This window comes from Coregonus clupeaformis, chromosome 36 (genome assembly GCF_020615455.1).
Source record: "Coregonus clupeaformis isolate EN_2021a chromosome 36, ASM2061545v1, whole genome shotgun sequence".
NCBI lineage: Eukaryota > Metazoa > Chordata > Actinopteri > Salmoniformes > Salmonidae > Coregonus > Coregonus clupeaformis.
The window spans coordinates 8,583,795-8,600,038 of record NC_059227.1 but is presented as its reverse complement, the minus strand read 5'-3'; the positions used below and the strand labels follow the sequence as shown (position 1 = coordinate 8,600,038).

Here is a 16,244-nt window from a genome sequence, read left to right as displayed (position 1 = left end):
CACTCCCTATCTTTACATGTTTCAGTGTTACTTGTGCAGACAGTTGTTCAATACCTTTATGACCAGAGGCTGATCGCACTATAATTTTTTCTCCATTAATGTCAATTCCCTCTGGTACATTATCTTCACAAATACAGGTACGGTCTGCCCCAGTATCACAGAGAAATTTTATTTTTTTACCCATTACTGTCAATGTTAGGTATGGTTTCTGTTCCTGTTGTAATGCCAAATCTACAAGAGACAGATCAAACACCTCCAGTTCTCTCTCCTGCCACTCTAGTCATGCCTCCTCTTCTTCCTCTGATTCTGGCTTTCTCCCCCTGTCTCTTCCTCCTCTGCCTGGATTATCCTTTCCTCCTTTTCCTCTCTTCCCCTTCTTCCTACAGTCTCTTGACTGGTGCCCTTTCCTTCCACAGTGATAACACGGTTCCTCACATTCTCTAGCGAAATGTCCCGTTTTGTCACAATTGAAACACTTCCATTCACTCCTGCCTCCACTATTACCGTTGCCTCTCTTCTCTCCTAGGTCCTTCCAGTCTCTCCTACCTCCCATCTCCCCTAGGGCTGACACTAGGTACTCAGCTCCCTTCGCTTCCTTTCTCTTGTTTCGTTCCTTTACATTCTGTTCATGATGGATTGCATAACGTTTAACCTCAGCTAAGGTAGCCGTCCCCCAGCCAATTAGGGTATTTTTTATTGTTTGAGAGATTTCTGGCCTCATTCCACTTAGGAAGGCAATCTTTAACTGTTGGTGATACGGACCCTCTGGTGCCCCTGGTCCTGGATCTATTAGCCCACTGTTTGCATTGAACACATCTCTCAGTCTCTCTAGGTATTGACTAATAGTCTCACTGTCTCCCTGTTTACACTCATGGACTTTGGAGAAGTCGGCATGTCTGTGATAATATTCTCTCAGATTATCACAGAGTTGTGCCAATTTATCTCCATAAGCCCCTCCTTCTGCCCACTCTAGGACCTGCGCATTCCCATCTCCGGGAACCCAGTTTCCTCTCACTGCCGCCCAGTCTTTTAACACTATCTGTCTGACTGCCCTCTCTAGTTCCCCTGTATTCAGCTTAAAGCTGGCGGTCAGCCCATCCATATCTCTTCTGAACTGGTGTACCCAGTCTTGGGGTGGGGTATCCCTTCCACTGCTCTCACTACATCTCTCTGAGTCCATGCTCTGTATACTTGTAAGGTATCAGACTGGTTGTCTTCTCCTGCTCTGGGGTTTGGCAGGGCTATTAAGGGATAGGATTGCTCCATTTTACCCTTACCACTGCCAGCCCCATCTGATTATTCCCCTTCTGACTCATCATTCCCCTTTCTCTTGGCCTCAGCCCTGTGCCTCTCTAGCTTTTTCCTTTTCTCTTTCTCCCTTTTAGCCTCCTGTCTGACTTTCTCTGCCTTTGTCCTGTACTCCTCTACTTCTGGCTCTTCCTCACCTTCATCTTCCCTTCCTCCTCCAGCCCCTTCTTCCTCATAGGGAGGTGAGGCTGGTGGGGGGGCGACATTATTCCCCTGCACTCTCCTTCTCCTCCCTACGTATTCATCATCTGGATTTTCTCTCCATGCCTGGTCTGCCAAGTTTGGATATAGCCTTTCTGCCCTCTGCTCTGGGGGAGGCACAGAGACCTCAACCTTCACTTCTCTTTCACTCTCACTCACTTGTCTTTTCTTCCTGCCTTCTTCCCGCTTTCTAGCTTCTACTAGCCACACCCTGGCTGTTTCTAAGCCCTCTCTTTTCTGTTTCTTTAGATCAGTAAACAAATGCATGTAAATTGTGGTAATCATAGTTGCCAGTTTAATTACATCAAATCGCCCAGTAAAGCCATATTTCTTACTCCAAATATGTCCATAATATACATTTAGTTTGTCTCGCATTTCCATGTATTTCTCGTCCCCAGTAAATTCTGGGACCTCTTGAGAGGACTTCTATATAACAAGTTATTCAAAACAGTTTCACACAACAATTGGAATCACCCCTTCCTGTATAGGTACTAGTCTCCCAGAATTATCTCCTACTCTACGGAGGAATTCAACCCCACAATGTAATCTTAATAATTCATGACAGTCTCATACAACAGGATTGGGTTCTCCCTCCTCTAGCCACCTCTTCTATATAACAAGTTAGTTAAAACAGTTTCACACCACACCTGGAATCACCCCTTCCTGTATAGGTACTAGTCCCCCAGAATTATCTCCTACTCTACGGAGGAATTTATCCCCACAATGTAATCTTGATAATTCCTGACAGCCCCATACAACAGGAATGGGTTCTCCCTCTCCTGGTGATCTTAACCGTCTACATTTACTCAATTATATCCTCTCTTTTCTTTTTGTATTTGTTTAACCGTGATTATTTGTTGACTGTTCTATAATCTCTTACAGGTTACATCCCATAGGTGTACTTTTAATAGTTCCTTCTATTTCAACACCGGGTAGTTTCTTTTGGTAATTGGCCTATTACCGTGAATCGTTACGGACCCACCAACAGGTTGACTAGTCCCCCAGAATTATCTCCTACTCTACGGAGGAATTTATCCCCACAATGTAATCTTGATAATTCCTGACAGTCCCATACATTTAACTTAAAATGGCTATGCATTGATCAATTTGCTACTTTTCAATATTTTAGCAAGTTCTCAAATCAATTTCACCAAGTAATGAATAAAGACTACTGACCTTATCCTTGCAGCCGAGATTCAATGTAGGTTTGGATTCCGTCACCGTCTCTGTCATTAATCAGGTGTCCTCTGGTCTGTTTTAACCCTTAATGTCAAAGGGCAGGACTTTCTATTTACGAATGTATCATTCGCCCGTCGACGGTTTTCAGAGTTACCTGGAATGACAGAAGCAGGTATTGGATTCCGGCTCAGAAGGACCAAGCTATGAAGTGAATTATTTACCAAACTATTTCAGTGTCTCTGTGCGTCTCCCAAAAGGTTGTACGTTTTTGGGGATTTAAGTAACGGACAGAGTCCCGATCTGCATAGTCAGAGATCTTTATTCATTGAGAATTCTAAAACAAAATGGTGGTACAATCCTTTTATACACATAAGTCATACGAAAAATCCTGCCCCCCCCTCACCCCCTAGGCAGCCTGTATTTTTCCACTATACACATCTTGTAAGCACACACACACACTTTGGTTCAGCTCATGTTTTCCTCTGCTCTCCTGACCATTAGGTCACACACTGTTCTTATCTTTTCCTACTCCTTGCTCGGCCAGGTGGCAAACTTCAGTTATCGCATCCTCACAATATCCTGCATACTCCTCAAAAAGTCTAACAGTTTCTCTCCTCCCTAAATTGGGAGGCCCCTTTATCTTGGTTTAGACAGTTCTCCTTTGTTGTCTGGTCTAACTCTTACTCACATTGCTAAATAGTAGCTCAATGTCATAGTCTTTACTGGTCCTACACTCACACATTCTAACACATTTCACACAGTTTCAGGGTGTAATAATTAGTCATTAATAATGAATCTATCAATTTTGTATGATACCCATCAAGGACAAGACTGTTGAGGCCACCTCCAAGGCGATGATAGACATCTTCAACACCCACGGTTCTCCTGAGGTCATCTTGAGTGACCAAGGTCGTGAACTCTGGAACAAGGTACGGATGTTATAGGTTATATTCTGTCACCAATGGTTTGTTTTAGTTTTGTTCTTTACAATTCGTTTTTGTTTTTCAATGGTACATAATCAGACATTTCAATATCTTCCATTGTCAATAGATATCCCTTTCCTACCCCCTCCTCCAGGTTTGGATGAACGGACCAACCACACCCTCAAGACTGCCATGGGAAAGTCCCTTGACGGGTTCCAGGAATGGTGGGAGGACAACCTGAAGGTCATTCTCTTTGCACACAACAGCAGCGTCCAGGCATCCAGAATACTCACCCTATCGCCTACTGTATGGATGGGAGCTGCAGCTGTTGGCTGAGGTAAACAATGCAATTGGATATAGAATTATTGGATATACTGTAGTATTTCAAATTTGTGATTGACTTAGTGTTGTTTGTCTATTGCTATTTTTGTATAACATACTTTCAGATCACTGAAACTCCACCTGATGTGGTGGAAGTTGTCGAACCAGATCAGAACGCCTTCGAGGACCACCTTCAGGCACAGGCTAAGAAGGATGTGGAGGTTTTTGACCAGATAAAAATTATTGTCCGCTGTTAATTTATTTTCTGGCCCTCCAAGAGATATGTAAGAGATGTATTTGTAATAATTTGAAATATAAATTGCATTTATTTATATTATCAATCAAGGTGAGATTGATCATGGACAAGGCGCAGGAGAAACAGAAGTAGAGCTACCGTAGGAGAATCAAGGAGGGGACCAAGAGCTTCAACATCCGTGCGAATGACTTGGTTTGGAAGAAGGACGAAAGGAAGGCGAGACCTGGGAAACCTTGCTGCTCTTTCGCTCCTAGCTGGGGTCACCATCCGTTAAGGTGTAAATATCAATATAAAAATTAAATACATCTATTTGCATTTGCCTCCTCGCGGTGGGCGGCATCGCCATAATGTCAGCAGTACCAACACTGGCCCGGTGGTTTCTCCAAATAGTCAATCTCAAGGTTAACTACTGGGTCACGTTAATTACCTCCGCTGCCAGGTACAGACTGTTAAGATGTATGACTCAAGTGGTTATGACACCACCCCAGAGTTTCTCTCACAACTAACCTCTCATCTTTTCCAGGGACCATCCCTTACCTCCCTCATCCACCCCACTGACAGACGGGTATCCTTTATTTTCTGTCTGCCATTAACAATATTGCATGTCTAATCAAACATTTCAATTAAATCATTCAAAAACTGTATTTGTACATACCTGACCAACCTGTAACCTGTGTGTTTGCTTGTTTACGTCTCTGTCTCCTACCCTGTTCCCTTTACACTGCTCCTGTTCTCCAGGACCTAGGGGTTCTGCCTAACACTCAGACATGGATCCACCTGATGTCCTCCATTACCAACCACCCTCCAACTTTTCATTACATCATCTACAGCTACCGTTATTGTCATGTTGTAATTATCTGCTAAGAAAGTTATCTTGCTCTATCATACTGGGCACATAATGTGAGATACACAGATTAACTAAAAACACTAGCATTGCAAACACTCAGAACAAACAAAGCAGCAGTGCCTGGACTTCGCTGTCTCCCTCTTTGAGTCCCCCATCCGAGACTGACTGCCTGTTGAGAACAAGTGACAGGCAGAACCTCCCACCCACACAGCACCCACCTCCTCTCTATTCCACACACCATAATTCAGTATTTCAGGCTATGATTGCCATGTGAGCGTACAGAACATCTATGAAAGTAAGTTGACACACCAGTACCCCCCAAAAAAGTTTATATATTTAAATCTCAAATATTGCCAGGTTAGTTTTCACAGCTGTTTCACAAGGTGTTCATTATTGTAAATTGTAAGGTATCCCTTGATGGTATTTGTTAGTTCAACATTATTCGTTGTTGTATCCTAGGACCTACAATAGATATATTCAACCACAAGGGTGTACTAATGAGCAATACATTTTTAAAAATCATAATAGAGGACTACTGAAATAATATTATTTCAGTGTAGAAAAGGGAAGGCCAGCTTAAAATGAAAACATGCCAGCCAGACAAGCCAGTGTATGAATCACATGTATTTGCATATGTATGGAGTGGAAATTAGCTGACTTTGTGATCTAAGGTAAGTAATATTAGCTTATTAATAGGGACTACATTTAGCCTAATTGGGAACAAATATAATGTGGGGAAAAGTCAAAGGATCTTAGTCAATCTATTGTTTGTCAAATTCAGAGTAAATATAGGCCTTCATGTGTATCAAATCTGTAAGCGATTGTGGGCTAAATCAATGACAAATGTAGCTGAAATGTTCAGGCTTTTCATGATCTGTGATCAAAACAGGCTGGGGTGTTTTCGGTTCCGTTTAAACTAAGGTTATGTGTGAGAACGCAACTGCACTGAAATGAATAGCCTGATTCAATGTGATTCTCCTGAATAAAAAAGTGTTTATCTGTTAAACTGTTTGGTCTATGGATAGAACCATACCGATTCTATCTTTTTGGTATTTTGCTGTAGGCATAGCCTACCACTAATATTCTAAATTGCGGAGCATTTAATAAAACAAACATATTTTCCTGTGATAGTGACACTTATTTTTTTCATTTAGAAGTAAATGTTTTCATAAGCCTATAGGTCTACCAAGAAACCATGTTGAGGCTGAGCAAGACCTTCGATTGGCTAGTAGACTATGCGGAAATAATCATTGAGTTAATCATTGTTATAGCCTAGATCACTTTACATAATCTGGACCGTTGTTTTTTCTAAGGCTAAGACCTAAGCTACCTCTTATTTCTGAATAGGGCTACTGCCAACAAATAAGCCCTTGTGTCTGCATTGATGTGAGAAATAGGCATATCTACACAGTAATGGTGGCTGGCTGCAATACCAACTAGCCTAATAATTTTTGTATTGAGGTGATATGCCTATTTTAGCTACATCGACAAATGAAATTGATTCAATTACTCTGGCAATTAAAAATATATATTTTTTAAAATCATGTACATGTAGACGTCATGTAAACTTTTGTAAGGTGTTCATGGTGAGATCTTTAATCATAAACTAAACAGACACTTAAACTAACATGTGACGCGTAACACATGTAGACGTTTTTAAGGCGTTCATGGTAAGATCTTTCATAATAAACTAACAAGCAAAAAGACAAGTGACGTGTCAGTGCCACGTTACACAACATGTACGTGTCATGTGATGTGTCAGTGCTACGTTACACGATGTGTACGTGTCAGCAGTTTGACGCCTTAGACAAAAAACTTGTCTCCATTGACAGTCCATGTTAATTCATGGCGGTATTTTATGGCACTAGGAAGACGTTAGGTGACTTGGTGAGAGGTATCAGTAGCTTCACAAGGCTTAATTCTGGCACTTATCACCCCCCATAGTCAACAGCATGGGAAGTAGATACCTAGTAGCCAATATAAGAGTGACAATCACAGTAATCACAGAGAATCACACTCAGCCTCCCGAGTGGCGCAGCGGTCTAAGGCACTGCATCGCAGTGCTAGAGGCGTCACTACAGACCCTGGTTCGATCCCGAGCTGTATCACAACCGGCCGTGATTGGGAGACCCATAGGTCTGTGCACAATTGGCCCAGCGTCGTCCAGGTTTGGGGAGGGTTTGGACGGGTGGATTTACTTGGCTCATCGTGCTCTAGTGACTTCACAAGTAGGCCGTCATTGTAAATAGGAATTTGTTCTTAACTGACTTGCTTAGTTAAATAAAGGTTAAATAAAAAAAGTAAGCACACGCATACAACGCATGAATAAACACCACAGAGCGACAAATAATTACCATTGTATGTAATTAACTGAAAATTGAGAGACTGATCGCTGGCTCCATCAGAATACCCAGCCAGTAAGGAGCAGAGGACAGGGGGCTGACTGAGGGACAGCCAAGCATAGATGTGGAGGATAGACAGAGGCCCAGCTGGTGGAGTAGCCCGTACAGGAGCGTAGGACTGATGAGGGTAGAGTTGTGGACTGGATGGTGGGGTGGGACCTCCAAGTACTCCTTGAAAGTCATCTGATTGGCAGCATGTTTTTTGGCTTCACTCTTCATCGATGCCACCAAATACCAAGCATACCACAGAGCATTTTCAACCACCCACTTGAAGTTCTGCTTCCTGTAAAGGCTGAACTGCGTCTCATGTGACCCAGCAAGTGTGCCTTGTTGCTGGGTTGCCACCTCGGAATGTACAGCCTTATTGTCAAAAATCGAATCAAGTGGAATTAAATCAAATCCAATTTTATTTGTCATATACACAGGATACAGCAGGGTGTAAACTGTGCAATGAAATGCTTACTTGCAAGCTACCTCAACAAGCCCTTGATCATGACTCTTAGTTCCGTTACATTACACGTCATTGGACGAAGGCGTCCAATGTTCTGTTAAGAGTCCCGACGCTTGGTCTGAACATTAACACGCATCGCTTGCGGTACAGTTTTGGAAGCTTAAGGACCTTATCATTCATATCAGCAAGAAATTATTTTGAAAAACAAAAGTTAAATTGATACACACCTTTTATATGGTTAGTGTTTCCACACGGCCATATCTCCATGTTACAGCGTGTGTTTACGGAAAACAGACGGAAGACAGAGTCGATTACCTATGCTAATTAGCTGTCTGCGTATCCTAACACTTGTGTGTAAATGGAAGAAGGACACCACAAACATGTTGTCACTGAAAAATACTGTTAGCTGCAACTGTGTTAAATCCAATTAAAACAGTGTGTATTTAGCATTTGTGAAATTATTTAGATTTGTCTAGAACCGTACCACAATTGAGAATTAATTCATGTTTAGATGGAGTAATTGGCTGTTTTGGTTTTCAGAGCCAATTGGTCTGCCAGACGGAAGCGGATTATTCAGTAAACTATAAGATAAACAAAGTTAATCACAACTTGATGAACATGGAGCCAGGGTTAAACATGGGTACATCTCTGTTGCTAGGCAAGAACTTAATTGGTTCCTCTCACTGGGTTTGTGTGTGAAATGGGGATCTGACCTCGGGTCGAATTCCTCACTCTTACCTAATCCAAGGTTGTCCTGATTTATCAGTGACTGACACCAGAGTGTTATCCTTTGCCTCTATCCTAAGGCATATTACGGGAATGGAGTCAGGGTTGAACAGAGTTAAAGCTAAACCCTTTGCCTCTCCTTGGGCGTCTTCTTGATTAATTACAGCATGACGGGAGGGGAGAGAGGGGTTGGGCTTGGGTATGTTTGAGAGATTGAGTGTGGACCTGCCATGTCCAACAATCAATCTCCAGGTCAAGCCAGGGTGAGCCGGGGTTGAACGGAGTTCAAACTGAACATGATTATTTGTGCATGACAGGGCTTGATTGATTGCACCACAATTGTTTCCAAACTGAATACATAGAGGAGAAGTCAGATTTCGCCACTATCATAAACTAAGGAAGTGGGCGGAGCAGTCAAGATTTGGAAACTGGAGACAGTGGTGGGGGAACCCAAGAGGGAGGGGTTAAGCTAAAATGTATGTAAAATGACAATATAAACAGAGCTGGGAGGTGGAAAAGGAGATGCTTTGCAAACCACCTCGGCTCTAGTGCTTATGTAATAAAGTCTATCTTCATTCACAAAAACTTTGAAATACTTTGGTTCTTTGATCAGTATAAGGACAAATTTGACACAACACGGAGAGAACAAGCCATAGCTGAAGTCCTTGGTAATCTTACAGTACAGGGACAGTGCAGCTGCCTTTACAGCCGGTGATACAGCCAGACAGGATGCTCTCAATGGTGCATCTGTAGCAGCTGGTGTCTTTCAGGACAAGGCTCCCATCTGGCAACTTTTTGAAGATGGGCCACTCCATGTCTTCTATGGAAATAAGGGGGAAAGTTTGTAATGATGAGAATAAGATGTCAAACGTAATCACAGTGAGCAGATTGGATGTATAGATGGAACAATAAATGAATTGTCTATCATTTACCTAATATCACAACTTGCTCAGCACATTAGCACACACAGACATACACACACAAGCAAGTACATATTTCTTAAATATCAACTGCTAGCTACCTATCACTGAAGTCCACAAGCGAATGGTAAAGGTGAGAGGAGGAGAGTGCGTAGATAGTTGCGAGAAGGAATAATATATATACAACTATGTGATCATGCTGTTTTTATGTGGCTGCTATGAAAGTGAACTGTGTTTGCTTGTGATCAGGGGTGCACCTATTCATAGGCTAGGTTGACGCAACCTCATGATGGGTACATTGAAAATGGTAGTATCACGTAGTAGCCTAAACCTATTGATGTTACATTGAGCTGGGTGAATGGAATATGAATGACAGCTATCCAATATGCTGCCATGCTCATTAAAAAAAAAGTATCCTCCCGACCGCCACTGAATCTAAATGATCAAACCAAAACATGCAAGGAAAACTGATCGGGTGAAAATTTGAAGCAAGTGGCTGGAGAAATACAGCTTCACTCTATCCAATCAGAGCAGCAGGATCAACGTACAACCCGCCCTTCTTTTTAAAGACAGCCAGTTGAGTTATTCAGAAAATACTTGTTTTGTCCGACTACTCGGCACAATCCTAGTATATGCCACTGTACTCCAAATTGTACCTTTTCCACACTGATATATCGAGAAGATTGAAATACTGCTAGTTTTACAGAAGACTGCCCTTTTTCGTCCTCATGCTAGCTAGCAGTAGCCACCACAGCCATTTAGAATAGCAGTGTCAGCCAATCAGGTCCTTTGTTGTTCAACGCTACGTGCCATTCCATAATGGCTGCTATGGCTACTGGTAGCTAGCATGAGGACGAAAAGGGACGTTTTCTGGGAAAACTAGCAGTATTTCAATCTTTTTGATGGAGCAATGTGGATAAAGGTAACATTTGGAGTACAGTGGCATATCCCATCCCTGCATTGAGGTACGTTTTCTGATCAATATCTGCCGCCGGCTCCACGGTGTCTTGATGTAACCACGATTGCGTTCTGACCTCAGTGCAGCTAGTGTAAACAAGGGCAGCTGTACTCTGTATCTTCTGGCAAAGAGAAACACTACAGTATCAATTCTCCATATTGCATACCCCTTGGAGATCACTTCATTCCCGTACGCCATCTTTGAAGAGACAACAAACAAGATTCTCATCTCATTCACCACAACTGTAAAAGGGGCAGCTTCTTGTGGCCAACCATTAGGAATAGGTTTTGTGTTGAGCAGACGCAAAACACGTTCCAGATCAGCTGCTTCTACCCTACATGCATTCCCCCACATGGCCCCCAAGCCTTATAGAATGTCCAGAGAGTGTCTAATTAACAATACTGGATGTGATTTCTGTATGAATAATACTCATAGCGTTGGTGACAAGTTATATCCCTTTTTCTTTTACAATGAATGTTATAGAGGCTTTTTAGGTTGTTTTAGAGGCTAATGGTTCACTATGGCATACCAGTCTTTAATCAAATGGCAGTTAAAAAAAAACTGGTGACACTGCAGTTTTAAAAGCCTACTATAGTGTCTCTTCAATATGAAAGTGAAACTGTTTCTGATAAAACCACCTCTCCTCCCATTTACCATCAAGCTATGTATTTCACTTTCACCAATTTCATTTTCCTCTGGGCATCGAAGACGGTAGTCAGATTGTCTTTCAATAGTCATCTTCCAAAGAAATTCACACACCATTATGGTTCAGTAAGTACATTTTCCTCTTTATATTTAGCACTAACTTACACATGATAGAGTTAAAGGCAGATCTGATCTGTGTATTGTTTGTTCAATTGATATCCAGACTTAAACAACGAAGACAGATAATCATTTCTGAATTGATAGGCACACAGAATAATTCATGGCATCAATGGCTGTATTTACACAGGCGGCCCAATACTCATATTTTTTCCACTAATTGGTCTTTTGAACAATCAGATCAGCTCTTTTGTCAATAATTGGTCAAAACTTCAGAATTGGTCTGCCTGTGTAAATGCAGCCATTATGTTGCAGATTAGTTGTTCTTAGGAGTGCACCGGTCTGAAAACTCATGCATTGCTCATTGTTCATACTTTGTTGAGTTATCTTATTTAACACCAATAAGTAAAATTGATGTGATAAAATGTAAAATGTGTATAGGCTACTGGTGCAGACATGGAAATATAATGGGTTTTATGATGCTAATTATATGAGTGTAAAATAGATGTGAGCAATTCACTTTCACTTTCTTGTTTCCTGTAGATCACATGGTCAAATAAAGGCAAGAGGGGTGCCAAGTAGGGAGGTGGGTGGGAGACTGCATAGCTTATCTCAGAGGGAACTGTCAGTCAGAATGAAAGTGAAAGATTACTTGAAATATTTACATTGTCTGCACACTGGTTGTTATATTATACAGTAAGATATGTATTTTATTGTCTGTTACATGATTAATAAATATGTTTTCCCTGTTCACTCCCCTTACAGATCCAAAAAAGAACACAGAGGTAATTATTTTAACAGGACACAGGCCTTCCACTTATTTAAATAATGTTTAAGGCCAGATCTTAGGTTATGCTTATATCTGTCTGAATTATTTCTACATTTGCTTCACATTGTCTATATCTCTATAGGGATGTCAGGGATGGTGAGATTCTTCATATTTGTGCATGGCAATACCTTGGGTGCTCATGTGGATTTGACAAGACATCTCGTCATCAGAGGAGGCTGTACTGAAGTGATGTCACTAGAAGAGAGTGATGTCGTCATGGCTTTTTGTCCCATCATCTCTCGTGCTGGTACTGATATTGAGGCAGCACTGCAGCAGATTCCTGGTAATTTAGTCAGGGCAGAATCAATCCCTCCAAAATGAATGGGAAAATAGGCAAACAAAATAAAATGGTAATGAGGTGATGTGTATTTTGTTTTCTTTTTGACAGCTGGTAAACCTGTCATTCTGGTAGTGCTGCATCACACCTTCAACCCAGACTACACCGTACCTGACAGCAGCAGACTAGTGACCAGAGGTGATGTAATACTCACAGTGGACTGTCTCTTTCATGAGAGCCAAGGAGGACTTCTGGAGTGTCATCGCAATGAAGCAGCAGTCAAAGATATTCTGAAGAATCTTAATATACATCCTGAGGTATTTACTCATCACCACTATTTTGAATTTCACTCTGCTAATGATGTACTATGAGAGCTAAAGATAACGTTTTTATCTTTCTTTCTTTTACAGACTGAATCTGGTTCTGGCCGTATGGGCCAGTGCATTGGATGGAAAACCAATGCAAATGCCAAAATATGTGGCGAGGGGATGGACGGAGTCAGGCGCAGGAGTGTGAAGGAATCTGCTTCAATCAGAGCAAAAAGGTAGTCCACAGCAGTGCGTAAACACGATCCCAGTGCGACTTAAATGCGTACTGGGAATCAAACATACACAAGTAAATATGCCCGGCGATAAAATAACAAAAATGCTCAACCGAGCTAGCGATACCGCCACAAAGTAACAATCATACACAAAGACAAGGGGGGCAGAGGGAATACTTATACAGGTACTTATGAGGGGATATGTACCAGGTGTGTGTAATAAACAAGACAAAATAAATGGAATGATGAGATGAGGAGCGGCAGTGGCTAGAAGGCCTGTGACGACGAACGCCGAAGCCTGCCCGAACAAGGAGAGGAGGCAGCTTCGGAGGAAGTCGTGACAAAATACATCAGTTATATACTGCATTGTACCCTCTCAACCAACTTTCATATTGGGATTTGGCCTATCTTTTTTTTCATGATGTCTTCAGCTTTTGTATTGATGGTCAAAGTCATATTCAGAGGTCTACTTGTAGCTAGTAATTTTGTAAATATACAGTACAACATCCATACTATTCTGAAGTTTCTGAAGACAATGTGTCTTTTTCCAATTGTTTTAATTTCCAGATGGTGTCGTGAATTCTTGGATGGATCAGGGCAGTCAGGCGTTGTAAGTCCATCATTAATTAAAATTACATTCTACGACATTACAGTATTTACAGTTACTTATATACACGTTAGAATTTTTTTTGAGACTGCTCTTCTCTGTGTCACGGAGGCAAAGTATTTAGTCAGCCACCAATTGTGCAAGTTCTCCCACTTAAAAAGATCAGAGAGGCCTGTAATTTTCATCATAGGTACACATCAACTATGACAGACAAATTGAGAAAAAAAAATCCAGAAAATCACATTGTAGGATTTTTAATGAATTTATTTGCAAATTATGGTGGAAAATAAGTATTTGGTCACCTACAAACAAGCAAGATTTCTGGCTCTCACAGACCTGTAACTTCTTCTTTAAGAGGCTCCTCTGTCCTCCACTCGTCACCTGTATTAATGGCACCTGTTTGAACTTGTTATCAGTATAAAAGACACCTGTCCACAACCTCAAACAGTCACACTCCAAACTCCACTATGGCCAAGACCAAAGAGCTGTCAAAGGACACCAGAAACAAAATTGTAGACCTGCACCAGGCTGGGAAGACTTAATCTGCAATAGGTAAGCAGCTTGGTTTGAAGAAATCAACTGTGGGAGCAATTATTAGGAAATGGAAGACATACAAGACCACTGATAATCTCCCTCGATCTGGGGCTCCACGCAAGATCTCACCCCGTGGGGTCAAAATGATCACAAGAACGGTGAGAAAAAATCCCATACCCACACGGGGGGACCTAGAGAATGACCTGCAGAGAGCTGGGACCAAAGTAACAAAGCCTACCATCAGTAACACACTATGCCGCCAGGGACTCAAATCCTGCAGTGCCAGACGTGTCCCCCTGCTTAAGCCAGTACATGTCCAGGCCCGTCTGAAGTTTGCTAGAGTGCATTTGGATGATCCAGAAGAGGATTGGGAGAATGTCATATGGTCAGATGAAACCAAAATATAATATAATAATAATATATAATAATATATTTTGGTAAAAACTCAACTCGTCGTGTTTGGAGGACAAAGAATGCTGAGTTGCATCCAAAGAACACCATACCTACTGTGAAGCATGGGGGTGGAAACTTCATGCTTTGGGGCTGTTTTTCTGCAAAGGGACCAGGACGACTGATCCGTGTAAAGGAAAGAATAAATGGGGCCATGTATCATGAGATTTTGAGTGAAAACCTCCTTCCATCAGCAAGGGCATTGAAGATGAAACGTGGCTGGGTCTTTCAGCATGACAATGATCCCAAACACACCGCCCGGGCAACGAAGGAGTGGCTTCGTAAGAAGCATTTCAAGGTCCTGGAGTGGCCTAGCCAGTCTCCAGATCTCAACCCCATAGAAAATCTTTGGAGGGAGTTGAAAGTCCGTGTTGCCCAGCGACAGCCCCAAAACATCACTGCTCTAGAGGAGATCTGCATGGAGGAATGGGCCAAAATACCAGCAACAGTGTGTGAAAACCTTGTGAAGACTTACAGAAAATGTATGACCTGTGTCATTGCCAACAAAGGGTATATAACAAAATATTGAGAAACTTTTGTTATTGACCAAATAGTTATTTTCCACCATAATTTGCAAATAAATTCATAACAAATCCTAAAATGTAATTTTCTGGATTTTTTTCTTCTCATTTTGTCTGTCATAGTTGACGTGTACCTATGATGAAAATTACAGGCCTCTCTCATCTTTTTAAGTGGGAGAACTTGCACAATTGGTGGCTGACTAAATACTTTTTTTCCCCACTGTACATAGTTGTTGGCAATTATCACATGTTTTTATACAGAGGTTATATTGTTTGCATTTCAGAAACATTGACACTATTGTGATAATTGTACCTTACTGTAGCTAACTAACATTTACTACTATCTTACAGGTTGCCAGACACCTCCATTTGCATTTGTTGTTGGTCTTGTTATTTTTCTTGTTCTTTTGTGTTTGGCTATATTTTTTTATTGTTTCTAGCTAGAAACAATGAGGTTTATCAAAATAACCTAATGGAAATAGAGCAAGTAGTTCTAAACTGCAATAGAGGAATAAACTGTAGAAATTACATAGACAACACAGATAGACTTAATTGTACATTAAAAGTAATGAATAAAGCCTAATAAAGCACCTACTCTACCTACCTCTATCTATCAGGATAGTGTGTTAGTTTAAGATGGCACGATGCTCATGTAATATTGTAGGCCTACTCTGATTGTATATTCTGTGTTGTCACTTTATTCTGCTTCGACTGCCCTTCTTTTAAATATTAAAGTCATTGAATTTCAGTTGCTGTATGAGTGTGAGTCATTGATGAAGCACAAATAGTCATCAATACACTTTGACATTAAAAACATGACACCTGTATTGGGGTAGGAGTGATGCTGCGTTGTTAACCAAGTGGGAAGGTGGTATTTACCAGTTGTGAAGTCGTAAATACCAGTTTGCACTTGTTGAGAAACGCTAATTGGCTAATGGCCAACAAGCTGCGTCAACCATAAACTAAAACTACAGCTATCCACAGCCGCTGGAAGTAGGGGTGCTGGGGGTGCTGCAGCCCCCCCTGAAAAATCAGAATAAAAAAATAATATATTTAGCATTTTAAACAATTGCCCCCACCCCCAAACTACTTCCTGTGGCTATGCAGCTATCATGTTCATAGATTATATATAAAAAACAATGTTTTGTTGTTGGATTTAACTGCCGAAAATGCTGTTATCGAGGTAATTTCCTTAGTAGGTGACGTCAGAGGTCAACATGTGGGAGAACAC

General features: G+C 41.4%; 1 protein-coding gene across 1 annotated transcript; it reads left to right on the top strand.

The window, feature by feature from the left end:
• Window positions 1-11,169: 11,169 nt before the first annotated feature.
• Window positions 11,170-15,761, top strand: LOC121552869. The gene is made up of 7 exons (XM_041865949.2): window positions 11,170-11,263; window positions 12,020-12,039; window positions 12,166-12,366; window positions 12,472-12,677; window positions 12,771-12,904; window positions 13,469-13,511; window positions 15,365-15,761. The coding sequence occupies exons 1-7, from the start codon at window positions 11,256-11,258 to the stop codon at window positions 15,455-15,457; spliced, it is 705 nt and encodes a 234-aa protein (XP_041721883.1). The 5' UTR covers window positions 11,170-11,255; the 3' UTR covers window positions 15,458-15,761.
• The last annotated feature ends 483 nt before the right edge of the window (window positions 15,762-16,244 follow it).

Bases quoted from the DNA above. Each gene is read 5' to 3' on its own strand.
- LOC121552869 (XM_041865949.2), top strand. The intron at 12,367-12,471 runs GTAATTTAGTCA...TCTTTTTGACAG, and splicing joins AGCACTGCAGCAGATTCCTG to CTGGTAAACCTGTCATTCTG. The intron at 12,678-12,770 runs GTATTTACTCAT...TTTCTTTTACAG, and splicing joins ATCTTAATATACATCCTGAG to ACTGAATCTGGTTCTGGCCG.